This window comes from Ochotona curzoniae, unplaced genomic scaffold (genome assembly GCF_017591425.1).
Source record: "Ochotona curzoniae isolate NIBS_2020 unplaced genomic scaffold, NIBS_Ocur_1.0 contig_1014, whole genome shotgun sequence".
Lineage (NCBI taxonomy): Eukaryota > Metazoa > Chordata > Mammalia > Lagomorpha > Ochotonidae > Ochotona > Ochotona curzoniae.
The window spans coordinates 3,506,468-3,524,838 of record NW_024464920.1 but is presented as its reverse complement, the minus strand read 5'-3'; the positions used below and the strand labels follow the sequence as shown (position 1 = coordinate 3,524,838).

Genomic DNA, 18,371 nt, shown 5'->3' with positions numbered 1-18,371 from the left:
GTCCCAGGTTGTTCAATACCTTGGCTCTTCCTGGCTTACCCTGGTTGGCCCTCAGCCACCACCCTCCTTATGTTAACTTGGCCCCACTCTCCTGCCCACCTGCCAACTCACCCCCATTCCTTGACAAGCTTCATTCCCAGACTTCCAGGGTACATGTTCCCAGGCACCCAGGGCTCAGGGGAGATAGCTGAAGGCACCCCCACATCCCCACCCCGCCGTTCTCAGCAGCCCTTGGACACTTTAGTTCACTTCTTGTTTCTCCACTTGCTTTCATCTTCACATTGTTGCAGAGAGCTGAGTCCAGCACTGTCTTCCTGTGTCCCCTCCACTTCTCCCTCCTCTCTTACTCCCAGTGGCCCCTGCCAGAACACAAATGCCAGAGTCCTTAAGGGTATAAAGATTGTAGCAGCAGTTCCAGAGTGTTCCATGGCATACACACCTTGTTCTCGATAGTTCAGTGGCTAATCCCTCACTTTGCATGTGCCAGGATCCCATTGGGTGCTGCTTCACATTCCGGATGCTCCACTTCCATCCCGCTCCCTGCTTAGGGCCTGGGAAAGCAGTGGATGACAGCTCAAAGCCTTGGAACCCTGCACTCACGTGGAAGACCCAGAAGAAGCTCCTGGCTCCTGGCTTTGAATCGGCTCAGCTCCAGCCGTTGCGTCTACTTGGGAAGTGAATCAGCGGGTAGGTCTTTTTCTGTCTCTCCTTCCCTCTGTAAATCTGCCTTTCCAATAAAAACAGATAAATCTTCTTTTAAAAACAAAACTGTTGTTTATTTGTTCATGAGTGTGTGTGCGAGGAATGGAGAAAGAGAGATAGATTCTATATGCTGTCATTTCTCAAATGCCCACAACAGCTGGGCTGGGCTGGAACCAAGAACTCCAACCGGGTCTCCACAGGGATGACAAGAAACCTAACCACTTGAGCCATCCCTGCTGCCTCCCCACCACCCATGCTCTGCATTAACAAGGAGCTAGAGCCAGGGCCAGGTACTAAACCGAAATAGCCTGTCCCTGGGTTTCACCTGTTCTTAAAGTGCATCTACCCATTTTGACCTGTCTACCTTCTGTACCCTGCTCAGTTTGCACTCCCCACCTTATATCCCTGACCGTGCCATCTGGGGTCACCTTGCTGGCCTCCAACTTACTCTGCTTCATATCAGGCCATAGTCACTAGTCTGACCCCTTGCCTGCGTGCTGTGTTGCTTCCCTCCCAGGAGTAGCTGCTGGGCCAGGAGCTGTGCAGCCTGTGTTCACAGCCACACCGTGTACACCGTGTAGCTATGTCACCGGGAGACACTAGCCCCACTCTCCCACAGCGCGCCAGGTGCCCTTCCCCTTTCCTCTCCCTCCCTGTCAGTAGTTGATGTTGCCTCCCTGGCCTTTGCCATTTGGGTGGTAGGAAGTCTACGTGCAGGGGGCAGGCATCTGGTCTACTTGTTGATGCATCCACACCCATATCAGAGTGCCTAGGTGTGAGTCCCAGCTCTGTTTTTCATTTCAGCTTCCTGCTAATGTGCATCATGGGAGGCAATAGCCATGGCTCAAGTGACTGGGCTCCTGCCACCCATGTGGGAGACCTGGGCTGTGTCCCTTGTTCCTGACTGCAGCCCTAAGTATTGTGGACATTGAGAGGATCAACCAGTGAATGGGATAACTCGCTCTGTTTTCCTTTAAACAAAAGATAATAAACGCATGCATGCTTAGAGCTCTCCCCCATGCTTTTGACCTACATCTCTCTAAGGTGCCTGGACAAGCCACACCTGTCTGTGGTCACTTTTGTGATCTGCCCACACAGACCCTCGCTTAGCTTCCTCCTGGGCTTCCTGCTCTACCCTCCAAATGCGCGTCTCGGCCAAGGCTGAGGCCGGAAGCCAAGAACTCAGTCCAGCTGGAATTGGAATGGCGCTTCGAACCTACAAATTCACTTCAGGGAATTTATATCTTCAAGACATGAGGTGGCCGTATTCCTGAATGTGATACAATGTTGTCTAACAAGGTTTTCTTACCTCCTTTTTCATGGAACTTTTACATTATTTTTTCTCTGTTTTCAAGAATAAATTCATTTTATTTTTATAATGTTTACATAGTTTGGAAGGACCCATGCCCACGTGGACCACCAATTAGGGTGGTCGAGGAATTTGGTGGGAGGGAGTGGATGAGACAGCTGCTTCCAATCTCCCTCCTTCTTGTTGTATCTGGGGAAAGTGTGGAGAGAAGGGAAGAGGGCTGCTCCTGGCAACCCAACTGCCTCAGCACCCAGAGATGGGGAATGGCCACCCAATGTCATCCCAGGGTCCCCGACAGACAGCATGCTCCTAGGGTATTGCGTAAGTATTATGAATACATCCCTTTTTTGTTGTTGTTGTTCGTTTGTTTGTCCTAAGGATGTGATCTTCAATTTGCTTCCTTGCTGATTGTTATTAACTTTTTTTTTAAATTCTTTTTATTTATTTATTTATTTATTTATTTATTTTTTATTTATTGTTGCTTACATTGTATTATGTAGTACAGTTTTATAGGCGCTGGGGATTCCCCTCACCCCTCCCATACCCCTCCCCCCATGGTGGATTCCTCCACCTTGTTGCATAACCATAGTTCAAGTTCAGTTGAGATTCATTGCTTGCAAACACATGCCTAGCATAAAGTTCAGCGTCTTATTGTCCAGATAAGTTCAGTGGCCTCTTGGGGAGACCTTCTATGGTCTGAAGATAGGTCTAACAGAGTAAAGATCTTTACTCTGTTATTAACTTTTTAAAAAAGTACTTTTGGCTTTTTGTAAGTGACTCTAGTAGCTAGGAACACCACTCAACTTTCTAGAGTTTATCAGTGGATAATATTGGATTTTGATTTTCTTCTTTTTGCTTTCATTCTTTAATTTCCATTCATTTCTTAACCAGGTAGAGAAAGAGAGCTCTCCTATACCTACTGGCTCACTCCCCAAATACCTCCAGAGACCAGGACAGGGCCAAAGCTGGGAGCCACAATCTCAATCTGAGCCTCCCTCTGAGTAGCCATCCATACAGCCTCCTAGGGTGTGCATGAGTCAGGAGTTACAGCCAGGATTCGAACCTAGGCAGCTGCATGTGGGAAATGAGTATCTTGCCATTAAGCTACACGCCATGCCTGCATTGGGCTTTCTCTGCAGCTGCTACACTGACTGACAGCAGAGCCCATTCTAGCTCTCCTCTCCCAACACCTAGCCAGGAATTGCAGCGTCTCACAACACGGCTCTACAGGTGGTCACCTTTGTCCTGCTCACTGGAGCGTGCCTCAAGTTCAGCATTGAGGCACATCCATGCCCAGTGTGCAATCCTGCGCCTTCCCATCTCCACCCTCAGACCTTCACAAACTCCTTCCGAGCCTGGCATGGGCTGGACTTCCCCTGAAGAGCTTCTAACTCCTTGGGCCCATGGGCAGCTCCACCCCTGCCATCCTGGGCGAGGTATACCTTACTGCTGTTACGGGTGGAGCAGGATGGGATCCCAGACTCATGCCAGCATCTAAATTCTGAAGCTTTAGGTTAAGGATTGATTAATTGGGCCTGGCACAATGGCTCAATGGCCAAATCCTCATCTTGCAAATGCCCAGATTCCATATGGGGGCCAGTTTTGTGTCCCAGCTGCTCCACTTCCCCTCCAGCTCTCAGCTTATAGCCCGGGAAAGCAGTAAAGGACAGCCCAGAGCCTTGGGACCCTGCACCCATGTAGGAGACCCAAAAGAAGAAGCTCTTGGCTCCTGGCTTTGGATCAGCTCAATTCCAGCCATTGCAGTCATTTGGGGAGTGAATCTGTAGATGGGAGGGAGGGTCTTTCTCTGTCTCTCCTTCTCTCTGTAAATTTGCCTTTCCAAAAAAACAAATAAATCTTTTAGAGAAAAAAAAAAAGGAATTGATGAATTAAGGGTGAAGACTTGAAGGAGAAATGATTGCATCTGGGGTGGGGGTTCTGGTGGGAGGTCCTTGGGGTAATACTCTCAGGAGGCAGTTCCCGAGAGAATAGATTATTGAAAACACCAGCTGAGCCCAACTTCTCACTGTGTGGTCGCCCCCACAAAGACACTCCGCCATTGCTAGCTTCTACCAGATACCATGCTACTAAGGGACTACATGACGCTGAACTAGAACATCCAAGCTGTCAGCCTGGTTGTACTGTGAGCTCTGCCACGGAAGGCAAAGCCAGAAGCACCAGGGTGGGGAGGTTAAGGATGAGATAAGGCACAGGACCCCTCGTGTGGTGTCTGTGGGAAGAAGCCAGGGCCCACCAGCCTTCTCAGTGCTGGAGCCCCGATGGGCACCCACCCAGCTTGCCTTCACCGAAGCTTGGGGAACCCATCATAAAATACCGAGAGTTAGTGGAGGTGAACTACCCTCTCCTGGGGTCCTGACTTCCAAATCTTCCAATTCCACTACAGAGAACTCAGCCCTGCCTGCCACCTTCCTGCACTGTACACATGATGTCCACAGCCAGCTGGGCCTTGCACAGGTACATAGCCAGGTCCCAGACTGTGCCCTAGGACCCAGCAACTCCACACTTCCAGAAATGCATTTTGAAGCTACATGTGCTGACATGCCCAAAAATGCATGACTGGGGTTCATCACACATTCCTTTATCAGAAACTCACCAAGTGAGTGGTTGTCAAACCTAGCAGTTAAGTACCCCCTACAACTCCCATTGGAGTCCCTGGGCTCCTGACCCCAGCTTCCTACTAACACAGATCCAAGGCAGCCAGGATGGCTTCAGTAGACAAGGCCTGGCCACTCCCCTGGGAGAACTGGGCTGCCTTCCAAGTTATTCTGGCTTCTGCCTGGCCCAGCCCTGACTGTGCAGCTAAGTGGGGGAGTAAACCAGCAGGTGGGAGCACTCTCTGTCTCTCAAATCAATTATGTAATGGGTGAACAAATACGTTTCTTCAAGATTTACTTATTTTTATTGGAAAGGCAAATTTAAAGAGAGGAGAGACAGAAAGATCTTCCATCTGCTGGTTCACTTCCCAAATGGTCACAAAGGCCAGAGGTAAACAGGTCTGAAGTCAGGAGCCAGAAGCCTCCTCCGGGTCACCCATGTGGGTGCTGGGAACCAAGGATTTGGTCTATTTCCACTGCTTTCCGAGACCATAATCCAGGAGCTAGATGGAACGTGGAGCAGCAGGGACACAAAGCAGCACCCATATGGGATGCCAGCGTGTGCAAGGGAGCATAAGCCAATTGAGTCATCGCACCAGGCCTGAATAAACAATTTTAAAATCCTGAGGCCCATAAATTTGAAAGGCAAGATGAAATGACAAAAGTCAGAGTAACCCTTAGCAACCAGACAGGCAGCCCTACATGGTAAGAAAGAAGGCCCATTCCTGGCCTGTGGCAGTAGGTAAGAGTCAGGTTCCCTGGCCAACAGGGCCAACAGTCATCCCTGGCAGCCAGGACTCTGCCAGTCCCCCATGGCAGTGTGGCTCAGGGTGCTGGGCTCAGCTAATACAGCAGCCCTGGGCTCGGGCCGAGCCTTTATGGGTCCGTGGTCAGGGCGGGAGCCAGTGGGTGGAAGGTGGCTGAGGCTGGCCCTTTGTCAGCTTCCTGTCCATCTCTCTTTGTTCTGGCCCATTTGCAAACAGCTGCTCTAATTAGGGCTTCCTGGAGTGACCGCAGGGGCCTTGTAAAGTTGGTGGCTGTTTCCTGACACCTTAGACATCCCTACTGGCCTGGGACACTGGGTGCCGGCCACCTAGCACCCACACCCAGCCATGGTGTTTGTACGGAGTCACAGGGGCTGGGGAGGGTGGGGGGGACAGAAAGCAAGGTAGCATCCCTCCCCCTGCCCAGCCAGATGTGGCTCTGCTGCTCCAACTACACAAGTAAGGATCCAGGAAATATAAGAAGAGAGGGGGGCCATGCTGGCCTTCACACCGTGGCTTTGTGTCTCTGGGGTCCATGCAGCCACCGGCTCCTATCCTAACAGTTCCCCCAAGCCACGGTGTGGGTCTGCACTCAGCCCTACACCAAGGTCACTGAGTTGAGACAGATGAACCTGGTTGGGGGACAGAGATGAAGTGATGGGAACACTGGCAGAGGATGGTTTTCACGCATGACCCTGAACTTACACTATACCCGCAGCACACCCAGAACCTTCCAGAAAGGACTGAGACAAGAAGAAGCAGACACCGGCTCTTTCTGCGATGTCTGACATACGTCTGAACTGGCAAAGGTTTAGCAACAAGGACCAGCCCTCCCCATCCCCAACCCAGATCAGTCACTCAACCAATTAGCCACCCCCAAACTTCCCAGGTGTGTGGTAACTGCCCCCTCGCCACCCTGAAGTCCCTGTGCCACACCTGCGGCCCAGACAGGAGTGCAGAGACCCAGAAACTTAATGCAAAGTGCATGGTGGGTGGGGCTCTGCCACTGAATCCCCCAGTGGCACCTGCTGCACCCCTAAACTCCTACAGAAGATGGTCCTTCCACTGTCACCGAAGGTCCCACTGCAGGACACACCCCTCCCCACCCACAGAAGTCACCAGGGAGAGCAAAAGGTGAGGCTGCAGAGGGTGTGGAAAGGGCTATTTTTAGCCAGCGCTGGGTGGTGGTTGGGTCGGGCACCACACATCCAAGCGTCATCCCCACCACAGAGGCTCATAAAAGCCTATGCCCCCTAGTGTTGGCCAAGCTCAGTACCTCCTGGTGGGCTCCCTCAGTCCCGCCATTGAAGCTGTCACTCACCCTGGCCCAAAAAGGATGCACAGAGCTCAGCACCAGGAGCAGCCACAGGAGCACCCACCCCTCACACGTAGCAAGGGGGTCCGGGAAAGGAAGGAAGTGGTGCTGTTTCAGGACCCCGGTGGCTGCACCTCTGGACAATGCTCTCCGTTTTCACTGGTGGGCACACACATACCAAGTCTTTGTTGTGTGTGGCCCCAGGAACTTGCCATATTAGAGTACTAGTTGAAATTCTGCCTACCCCGCTACCAAGCTGGCTCCATTCTGATGTCCCTGGGAAAACAGCAGAAGATGGCTCAAGTTCTTGGGCCCTTGCAGCCACCTGGAAGACCCAGGTGGAGTTTCTAGCTCCTGGCTTCGGCCAGTTGGAGAGTGAACCAGCAGATCAAAGATTCTCTCTCTCTCCCTCCCTTCCATCACTCTGAGATTCAAATAAATTAATTAATCTTTATTTTTTAAGACCTTTGCTGAGATTCCCCTGCAGAAGCAGAAGCCAAAAGTACTACCCCTGCCCTCCTCCCCACCAGTACACAAGCCCTCAGCCTAGAAACCACAGGGCCTTCCCAACTCCTGCCCCTTCTCCTCCCCTCCGTCACTGGCCAAATGGCAGAGTGCCACCCCGCACCCACCCAGGTGCTTGCCATGCTTTCCTGCCTCCAACCTCCCCAGGTCTTTGAGGAGTTCCCAGGACCTAGCACCATTCAGCGCATCCACAGGCAGGCCTGGGTCAGTACTTCCTGGAGGGATGTGTGAGTGAACAGACACAGCCTATTCCCTAACTCAGAGCTGGACTGCTCTCAGTGCAACACTCCTCTCTCCCAGATCCCCCACCCTCCTCCAAGAAGCCTTCCCTGATTTCTAGGGTGTCTAGCCAACCATGACAGTCAGAAACGTGACAAGCAGCCCTGCCTCTGTCCTAAACTCGCTCACTCTGTTTTTCCTGATCCTAGCAAGTGTCCTACATGAGGAGTTGCCCCAGGCTAGAGATGGTGCTCTGTCCAGACAGACTCTGGAATAGAACAGAAGGAACTGGCTTTGGCACTGAGGAAGGGCACCTTACAGATAGGAAAGGCCATGGAAAATGTGGTCTGTAGTCCAAAGGTTTGCTGGAGCAGGCACCATGACACAGTGAGCTAAGCTTCTGCCTGTAACACCAACATCCTAAATGGGTGCCAGTTCATGTCCCAGCTGCCCCACTTCTCATCCAGCTCCTTGCTCATGGCCTGGGAAACAGCAGAGAATGGCTCAAATGCTTGGGTCCCTGCAACCATGTGGGAGACCCAGAAGAAGCCCCTGGCTCCTGGCTTCAGATCAGTACAGCTCTGACCATTGTGGCTATCTGGGGGAGTGAATCAGCAGGTGGAAAAAAATCTGTGTGTGTGTGTGTGTGTGTGTGTGTGTGTGTGTGTGTGTGTGTGTGTGTCCTCCTCTCTTTATAACTGCCTTTCAAATAAAAATAAATCTCAAAAGGTTTTGCACTAAATAAACCCATCCTGCTTCCCACTGGCCCATGAACTTCATGACAGGAAAAGTGAGATCATTCTGAAGAAGGAGCTGTGCTGGGCACAGCCCACTCCCTGAAAGGGACAGGTCACACATTTCTTCGCCCTGGAAGCAGGCTGGGGGTCCAGGGACCTCATCCCAGCTTCTAGAAGAAGGATCTGGAAACAGGCTCCACCCAGGTCACTGCCACTCAGAGCCTAGCATCTGACCCATGCCACCTGCAGCCCTTTTCTCACACCAATGCCCACGGGAGGGGCTGCACGAGGAGGAAGCTTGTAAAGGGCTTTGAAGATGAAACGGGGCTCGTGGCCAGCGATTGCTGACGCAGCCACACCGAGGATGCAAGCTAGGTTGCCGCTTAAGTGGCCGGGCTGATGCCAAGCCCATAAAATACAGCTCCTGCCTCTTTGCCACCTCTTTAACTGCCAGCGGCTCCCGGGGCATATAAGGGCCTGCTGCACAGCTCAGCGAGCACAAGCCCTCGGCTCCAGCCTCTGCCGCCTTCTCACTACAGTCCGGGCATCTCCCAACCATCACCATGACCTGTGGATCCTACTGCGGCCGCGCCTTCAGCTGCGCCTCGGCCTGCGGACCCCGGCCCGGACGCTGCTGCATCACCGCCGCCCCCTACCGCGGCATCTCCTGCTACCGCGGCCTCACCGGGGGCTTCGGCAGCCACAGCGTGTGCGGGGGCTTCCGCGCCGGCTCCTGTGGGCGCAGCTTCGGCTACCGCTCGGGCGGCGTGTGCGGGCCCAGCGCGCCCTGCATCACCACAGTGTCTGTCAATGAGAGCCTGCTGACGCCCCTCAACCTGGAGATCGACCCCAACGCGCAGTGCGTCAAGCACGAGGAGAAGGAGCAGATCAAGTGTCTCAACAGCAAGTTCGCTGCCTTCATCGACAAGGTCGGTGTCCTGGAGCGCGCCCTGCCTGCATTCCGACTGACATGGAGAACTTGGGCTGGGCACTGAATGAAGGGAGTTGGAAGGGGAGTGCTTGCCATGGAAACTCCTGGGGCCCAGGAGAAAGGAGGCAGTCAGAGAAATAAGAATAGAATCAGCGTCTGCCAGCATGGTGGTGGAAAAACTGGGCAGACTTCAGCAGGACCAAGGACAGAGCCTTTAGTGATGGGAGGTGGCACTGCCTTGTAATCAAGAGGCCACCAGGTGAATATGCAAGCCATCTGGAGCCAAATGGTTGCTTGTATAGCCAGGAGGAGCTCCTCCTGTCAAGAGCAGGGTTAGCAAGAGCGACCCTGGAAGTGGATCTCAAGGACAGCATACACTATTTCCATCCCATGGGTGCCTGGATCCCTGAGTAGGACCACAACAGCTTGTCCAAGCCATGGTGCCTGGAGCTGGAGATCTGGGGCAAGCAGTGGCCCAGCCCCTGTAGCAGAGGGTTGCGGGGAGGTTGGGGAAGCAGGCAGGGTGTGCAGTCTGGACTTGACTGAAACCATTTACCCAGACAGAATCCAGTTCAAGTCCACGGCCCCCTTCCTCCTACGGCAGGCTACCACCTTGCAGCAGGGGTGTGAGGGGAGCTGGAGACCAAGGGTCCTAGTTGGGAGCAACGCGGGAGCCAACCTCAAGAGGGACATCCCCCCAATCCCATTCAGGGAGGCAGAACCGAAAAAATTAAACAAAAGTGAGGAGATACTCTGGAGCTCCTAACAGCATGTGAGACTGAGGGTGACACGAGGAAGGACTTACCAGGGGTACAGCAAGGCTGTCTGACAGAGGTTTCCAAGTTGAGACCTGAGTTTACCTTGCAGTGGGAAGGAGACAGGTGTGAAATTCTCTCCAGAACTCAGCAGTCTGTGATTGAAACACAGCAGGGGGCCAGGGCAGGGCGGAAGCTCCCAGGGGAAGCCTTCAGCCTTCGGCTCTGCAGCTCTGAGCTCCAACCCGGCCTCCCACTTCTCAGGCATTGCTGACACTGCTGCTGCTAATTGTCCTGTTGTAGTAAGGCCTGGCCAATCAACACCTGCTTCACATGCCAACCTGTATGGTCAGCCTTCCCAAGGAGACCCCTGTGCATTTGCACACCCAGCTTGGTGCAATAGCAGGGCTTGGTGTGCCAAGGATGATTTGATCCTCATAGCAACATGAGCTGTGGCCTCTGCCTGATGCCCAGGGCTCAAATGCTCTGTCCAAGGGTGCAATGCCCTATGTGGAACAGCCAACACTTAGCACGGTTTGGAACTCCTTCAGGACACCTGGCGCAGTGCCTTAAAGCAGAAGAAAATGACTTGTCAAGAAGAATATCCAAATGGTGCCGTGATGAGTGACAAAGCTGTCACTCTGGAGGGCACTGGGTCAGAGAGTCAGGGAGCTTTCTGGTCCGGGAGCCAGGATCCCCATCCTTCTATGGTCCTCTGATTCTGCAAGGAGGGACTCAGGCTCTCTGTCTCTGGATGGCAGGTGCGCTTCCTGGAGCAGCAGAACAAGCTCCTGGAGACCAAATGGCAGTTCTACCAGAACCGCAAGTGCTGTGAGAGCAACCTGGAGCCTCTGTTTGAGGGCTACATCGAGACGCTGCGGCGGGAGGCCGAGTGTGTGGAGGCCGACAGTGGGCGGCTGTCCTCAGAGCTCAACCATGTGCAGGAGGTGCTGGAGGGCTACAAGAAGAAGTGAGTGTGGCCACGGGAGCTGACTGGGGAAGGACCTGGGAGCACGAGTCTGCCTGAGAGTGGGAAGGAACCCACACTCCCTGCCCTGCCCTTCCTCTAAGCAAAGGCTCCCAGTGGTGGGTGGATAGGGCTCTGGCTCTCTGGGGTGTGGATGCTCAGGGAGCAGGGCAATGATGCTGACACCTTGCTCAGAACTCATCCTCCCTGGCCCCTTGTGGTCCAGCCCTCAGCGGCTCAGATATGCTTCAGCTCACTCCTACATTCAGCCCAAACAGCCAGCTATCCAAGTTCGAGCAGATGTGGCTCCTCTCCTTGTAGAGTCTGCAGTGTGCTGGGGAAGGGTCCATGTGTCTGGACCCTCAGTTCCTAAATGAGGCACACAATGGGATTCAGCACCGCAGGCTCCCAAGACGCCAGCCTTGGGGATAAGGGAGAGCCGGCATCTTTCAGTGCCTCAGCCACAACATTGAGTCCACCACACACCCTCTCTCAGTCCCTGAGCTGGTCCTCCCACCCACAGGAGTAAGCTTAGGGCCACGAGGGAAAGACTCAGGGTGAAGTTGGGAGACAGAGAGGCTTCGGACAAAAAGGAAATGTGAGAGAAGCAGCCATCCCTGCCCCAACCATGCACATGCACACACAGCTTCGAGCTCCTCTCCTCTGTCACCTGCTACGCAGTGGCCCAGGGTGCCACAGGAGCAGGTGTTTCAATGCCCCCCACCACCCACATCCAGCTGGTTCCTCCCTGACCCTGTACGGATTCTCCAGCAGACAGGGGTTGGGATTCTGCCCAGATTCACAGCTGCTCAGAGGAGTGTCTGCTTTCCCTGCCCACTTCAGGTACGAAGAGGAAGTTGCCCTCCGGGCCACAGCAGAGAACGAGTTCGTGGCCCTGAAGAAGGTGAGTGCTGGCTCCAGCCTGTGCCAGGGTCCCTGATACATGCCAGCAGGCTCTCCAGGCTCCATCCCAAAGAGCTGGCCTCATCCTTCTCTTACCCCACATTTCCTCCTCTATAGGACGTGGACTGCGCCTACCTGCGCAGGTCAGACCTGGAGGCTAACGTGGAGGCCCTGACGGAGGAGATTGACTTCCTGAGACAGCTGTACGAGGAGGTAAGGTGCTCTCGGCCCCAAGTGGGCACTGATAGGACCCCTTGCCACCTTGCCCAGACAGAAGCCAGCATGGAAAACAGTTGAGTTTCTTTCCTAAAGTCAAGTCCTATCTGGGCAGAGTTACATAGATTTCATTCAACTGCTTCTACCCAGACATGAGAGGGGACTTCACATGACCTCCGGGGTGACAGGGAAGGGCGGTAAGGCATCCACCAATGAGGAGAATTTCATGTGACACAGTTGCCATTCTGCTTCCCCCACGCCCCCTGCAGGAGATCCGCGTCCTCCATGCCCACATCTCAGACACCTCGGTTGTGGTCAAGATGGACAACAGCCGGGACCTCAACATGGACTGCGTCATTGCTGAGATCAAGGCTCAGTATGACGACATTGCCACCCGCAGCCGGGCTGAGGCTGAGTCCTGGTACCGCAGCAAGGTGAGCAGCACAGGATGTGACAGTGGGAGTGACAAGGAGAAAGGCTGGGATTCTGGTCCCTGAGGAGGCTGATGGCCTTCAGCAGGGCAGGGCTGCTGTGCATGAGTGCACCTGCTGAGTGTGTGGGTGAGTGCACCTGCTGAGTGTGTGGGTGAGTGCACCTGCTGAGTGTGTGGGTGAGTGCACCTGCTGAGTGTGTGGGTGCACCTGCTGAGTGTGTGGGTGAGTGCACCTGCTGAGTGTGTGGGTGCACCTGCTGAGTGTGTGGGTGAGTGCACCTGCTGAGTGTGTGAATGCACCTGCTGAGTGTGTGGGTGAATGCACCTGCTGAACACTGTTCCCCCTGTGTCACCCTGGCAATGTGCTGAGCCTTGGGGACTCCTGCTCTTCCCCTCAGTGTGAGGAGATGAAGGCCACGGTGATCCGGCACGGGGAGACCCTGCGCCGCACCAAGGAGGAGATCAATGAGCTGAACCGCATGATCCAGAGGCTGACGGCCGAGGTGGAGAACGCCAAGTGCCAGGTATGGGAGCTTGGCCCAGCCTCAGTGTCGAAAGAGGAGGGCTAGGCTGAAATTCTGGAAAGTCAGGGAGATGGAGAATGCCAGTTGAGCCTTGATTCTCTTGGCCTCTCTCTCTGTGTGTGTGTGTGTGTGTGTGTGTGTGTGTGTGTGTGTGTGTGTGTGTGTGTGAAGTGAATAGGACAGAAGGGAGAGAAGCTGACTGGAGACATAACGCTCAAGGTTGACATCAAAGGACCCGATTGGATCTGGCTGAAATTTCAAGAAACTTAAATTCACCCTCTCCTCTCCAACGTCTCTCTGCTCCCCCAGAACACCAAGCTGGAGGCTGCTGTGACCCAGTCTGAGCAGCAGGGCGAGGCGGCCCTGAGCGACGCCCGCTGCAAGCTGGCAGGGCTGGAGGAGGCCCTGCAGAAGGCCAAGCAGGACATGGCCTGCCTGCTTAAGGAGTACCAGGAGGTGATGAACTCCAAGCTGGGCCTGGACATTGAGATTGCCACCTACCGCCGCCTGCTGGAGGGCGAGGAGCACAGGTGGGTCCCTACCCTCCTAACCCTGAACTGTAATGGCACAGTGCCCCCTCTTCCCCAAGTCACTTGCCACCTCTTCACATCCCATTATCAGTCCCAAAAACCAGCCCCACCATAAATCCATGGCTTTTAGGGTCCCAGAACCTAGAGGACCATGACTTGGGCACATCTGTTCTATTTCAAGGCCAGGGTCAACATGTGCACTGACATCCTACTAGGACCCTGACTCTGGGTTCAGAACATCCTCCAGTCAAGCCCCCAAGTCCCAAGATCCACATGCTGCCTGTTTTGCTGACCAAGCTCATCCTGGCCTTCTGTACCGAACTGGATTTTGCCTTGCCTACAGTTAAGCCTCTCCCATAGCTGGTCTGCCATGTGTGGCTGCACAGGCTGTAAACCGCACAATGCAACCAGAGGAGGGGCACACAGGGACTGTAACAGAACTCTTCCCCTCTGTTCACTAGACAACATATCCCCGTGTTGTGCTGGCACCCAGGGGACATCTGATGGTCTCGTACTAATTTCCTTCCTTTCCCGTTTGCCCACTCAGGCTGTGTGAAGGTGTTGGTGCTGTGAACGTCTGTGAGTATGGAGAGCTTTAGGTGGGGTAACACTAAGGCTTCCCTAGACAGATGCTGGAGAGGTGCTTCCTGTCCCGTGCCATCCCGCGGGACGTGGCTGAGGCTGCAGCAAGAGAGACCAGGTGCAGGGGTGGGGGAGGGCTCAGGGGGTGCTCAGTAGAACTCTCCCTCCCCAAGAACAGGTGAGGATACTGAGTCCCAGCATGAGGAAGGGTCTAGTTCAAGGCCACTGAACTCAGATCCATGCCTCCTTTCCCCACCTCCAGAACTTGAAGTGAAGGTCTTGGCAGGCAGCCTTCCCAGGAGTGCTGGAGCAGCCACTCCAAAGGAGGGGGGTGGGTGGAGTGTCCATCTTCCAGGCCCTGCTGACCCTGTCCTTGTTTTTGCAGGTGTCAGCAGCTCCCGGGGTGGGGTCGTATGCGGGGACCTGTGCGTGTCAGGCTCCCGGCCAGTGACAGGCAGCGTGTGCAGCGCCCCCTGCACCGGGAACGTGGCCGTGAGCACCGGCCTGTGCGCGCCCTGCGGCCAGCTCAACACCTCCTGCGGAGGCACTTCCTTCTGCCAGGGCAGGTGCTAGGTGGGCAGGAAGAGAGCCGGAGAAGCTGCTTATACCCACCCGCCACGTCGCTGCCCCCACACCAGCTGAGCACAGACGTGTGCCCGGGTTTTGCCCCCAAACTGTGTTCTGAGAATACATCCCCCCCCCCAACCTGGCTGGAGCCCACTTCCCATGTGGCGGTCTCCAGCCACTTCCCAGAGGAAAGGCAGACATATGGTGGCCCTGCCTCCCTTTGCTGGCCTCTACTCTCCCACTTTCCAATAAACTTGGGAACATGCATGTCGTGTGTCCATGTCTGTCTTTCTTTCTTTCTTTCTTTCTTTCTTTCTTTCTTTCTTTCTTTCTTTCTTTCTTTCTTTCTTTCTTTCTTTCTTTCTTTTATGTGGATCCATTCACTTGAAAGACAGAGCAAGAAAGAGAAATGGAAACTCACTAGACAGAGAAAGAGAAGATCTTTCACCTGTTGGTTTACTCCCCCAGAATAGTCTGGACCAAAGCAAAGCCAGGAGCCAGGAACCCCATCTTGGTCTCCCACCTGGGGAGCAGGGGCCGGAGGAATCAGGCCCTCCTCCACTGCTTTCAGGGAGCTGGACCGGAAGCAGAACAGCCAGCACTGAAACCAGTTCCTGACATGGTGGATGCCAGTGTCCCAAGCAGTGCTTCAACCCGCTGTACCCCAACAGCAGCCCTTGCCCTGCTTTTGCGGGGTGAGCTAGTGCCCACCCACTGCTGAGGACCAGGGTCACTGTGGTCTGTGCCCAACCTGGACACCTGTAGGGCTGACTGCCAACTGTGTCACCTGCCCTGGCTGGGGAGTGATCACCACTCTGTCAACCTCAGACATACCTCCCAGCCTGTGGGGGCTGGGGACTTGTGCCTCCAGAGGAGACCACAGGATGTGTTGGAAGACAGCGAGTGTGTGTGTGTGTGTCTGCACATACGTATGCATGCATGCGTGTGCATGTGTGTGGCTTTAGCCTCCTCCCACAGCCACCAGAAATGTCCAAAACCACCCACAGTGTGTCAGCCTGGACCCCACCTCCCACCACTGTCTAACCCACGTTGCCCACCAAACCAGGGGAGATGCAGCCCCGTCAGCACCTCTCCCGACCTGCCCTCACACACACTCGTCCTGCCAGTACCTGCAGCCTGCTGGGAACGAAGCATTGCGGGAGCAGGAGGAGGTAACACAGAGCTCTCCCCGTTGCTCCCACTCATGGCTCGGGGACCCCCTCCTCGAGGTCTGCCGCCCAGGGCACAGCCGGCTTCTGGGCCCTTCTCAACCGGCCCCTCAGGCTCTGCTCAGGAGTCAGAGCAGCCCCAGGAGGACAGAGTTAAGAAGCCCCTCGCCCACCTGTGGGGCGCAGGAACCTGGAGGGGTCCTTGTGTGTCCGCCTCCTCTGCAGCCCAGCTCTTCCCACGGGCACTATCTGTCTTCTTCCCTCACCTCTTCTATGACATTTCCCACCCATCGACAGGAACCCCTGGACGCCACAGTCCCTGGAGGCCCGATCCCAAACCCCCCTCAGCCCCTTCACCTCCTGTCCCTTCCACTTTCTGGCACTTTCTCCTCTCCCGCTCCCCAGGCAGCCTGACTGTCCCATGTCTCCAGAGAATAACAGGAGAACAGGTCCAAGGACCTTCTAGCTCCCGCTCAGGTCTCCCAGCAGTCCCTGGCCATGGTCAACATCCTCTCTGGCTCACGCCACAAGCTGGGCCTCCACATGAAAGGACTCTCCTCTCCCCCATTTCCCACACGACACTCACATGGCAGCCACTCGGAGAGTCTCCTCCTGTCTCCCCAGATTGAGTCCATCAGCATGGTTGCCCCCACCAGAATTTATGGCCTAACCAAGCATCTCCCTCCGATCAGTTAACCCCTATGTACCTTCTTCTCCCGCCTTCCCAGTGCCTCTCCCTGTTGTAAGCTTTTTGCATCCACTGGCAAGGCAGAGACAGAGCCCCAGCAGCTAACTCATTCTCACTTCCTAAATACACCCCGGCAACCATGGCCAGGCTGCAGCCCAAACCATGAGCTGGGAACTCCATGCAAGTCTCCCACGTGGGTACCAGGGACCCATCACTTGAGCCGCCACCTGCTGTCTATACTAGCAGGAAGGCCGAGTCAAGAGCCAGAGCAGGAAAGCATGTCAAGGCCCTCCTCTGTGTCTTAACGTCAGGACTGCATGCCTGCTCCCTAAATAGCTATTGAATGCACCTCTCCTACCCGTGACCCCCGTGCCCCTGGCAGTCCCATCTCGCCTAGAATTCCGGTCACTTCCTCTTCAACAGTCAGAACGAGTTCCACAAAACATGAACCTGACCTGCTCCCAAGACAAAGTCCAAACTTGTAAACACAGCACCCTTGGTCCCACATGCCTGGCTCAGACTGACACTTCACCCCTGGCCCCACTACCCACTCCTCCTGATCCCTGCTCCTTCCGTCCCTCACACCTGACACAGTGATGCTCTGAGCACCCATGCGGTGAGGAGCAGAAGCCGAGCCCCTTCAGGGCTGTTTTCTGTTCTGCGCGATACTCTGTAAGGTTAATCCTATCTTCCCCTCCTTAAGGAGGCTATCCTAGGGACCGGCAACCTTGGCACATCAGCACCCTGTCGCCTGGGAGGAGGCCAGGAAGGTTCCCAGCCCTCCCAAAGTGGCATGCCTTCCTTCCATCCTGCTACTGCCCATTCGGGGCAGCAAACCCACAACCCTAAACTCCACCTCTCCCCTACTGCTCCATTCCCATGAAGGAATGGGTAAGGCTAGCTGCAAAGAGCTCTAGGTCTGGGTACTAGGAAAAGATGAGAAGCCGGCCTGGGAGACCTTTAACCAGACAAAGTCAATTACTGTCTCGAAGATGAGAGCAGAAGCAGACGAGGGATGTGAGGGTGTCTATTCCCTCACTGTTGAACAAAGCCTGCGCCCATATGCACACTGGTCCCCACATAGGAACTTTACTCTGTAGGAGACAAGAACGGGGATGAAAAAGGAGTATATTCCTTGCCCCATATCAGCCCTGATATGCCTATAGCTATACAGTTCAGGCACACGGAACTGGCAAAATATACCAGGAACAGTAAGAGCAGCAGCAACAAATACCAGCTGTCGAGTGTCTATTTTTAATGCTTATTTATTTTTATTGAAAAGGTAGATCAGATCAACAGAGAGAAAGATCTTCCATCTGTTGGTTCACGCCCAAGTGGCCTCAATGACCAGAGCTGAGCCAATCCGAAGTCAGGAGTCAGGAGCTTCTTCTGGGTCTCCCACGTGGGTGCAGGGTCCCAAGGCTTTGGGCCGTCCTTGACTGCTTTCCCAGGCCACAGCAGGGAGCTGGATGGGAAGTGGAGCAGCTGGGACACAAACTAGTGCTCAAATGGCATCTGGGAGCTTGCAAGGTGATGATTTAGTCATTGAGCCATCGTGCCAGGTCCCGATACTGTATTTGCATATTGAGTCCTCCTGCTGCAGCAGTCTTCAGAAATAATCCCAACAATCCTGATCAGAGATACAGCCAACTTCCCCTCCCCCTGAATCTCGGCTGACTTTAAGACTGAGCACGCGCGCGCACACACACACACACACACACACACACACACACACAGTTATTCAAGTGAGAATCAGAGAGAGAGGCAGGGCGCCCCCTGCTGGTCCACCCGCCTCTTATACCCACAGTGGTGGAAGCCAGACTCTGCCAAAGCCACCAGCCAGAAACTAAATATGACTGCCCCTCCATCCCACATGACTGCAAACATCTAACCTATCAAGCCATCAACACTGGCTCGCGG

At 54.6% G+C, this 18,371-nt stretch overlaps 1 protein-coding gene across 1 annotated transcript; it reads left to right on the top strand.

Annotated features, from left to right (window-relative positions):
* The first annotated feature begins 8,737 nt into the window (after nucleotides 1-8,737).
* Nucleotides 8,738-14,719, top strand: LOC121162065 (keratin, type II cuticular Hb1-like). Its single transcript, XM_040988883.1, has 9 exons — nucleotides 8,738-9,115; nucleotides 10,634-10,842; nucleotides 11,683-11,743; nucleotides 11,860-11,955; nucleotides 12,228-12,392; nucleotides 12,790-12,915; nucleotides 13,225-13,445; nucleotides 13,993-14,024; nucleotides 14,413-14,719. Exons 1-9 carry the CDS (start codon nucleotides 8,750-8,752, stop codon nucleotides 14,598-14,600), a joined length of 1,464 nt encoding a protein of 487 aa, XP_040844817.1. The 5' UTR covers nucleotides 8,738-8,749; the 3' UTR covers nucleotides 14,601-14,719.
* The last annotated feature ends 3,652 nt before the right edge of the window (nucleotides 14,720-18,371 follow it).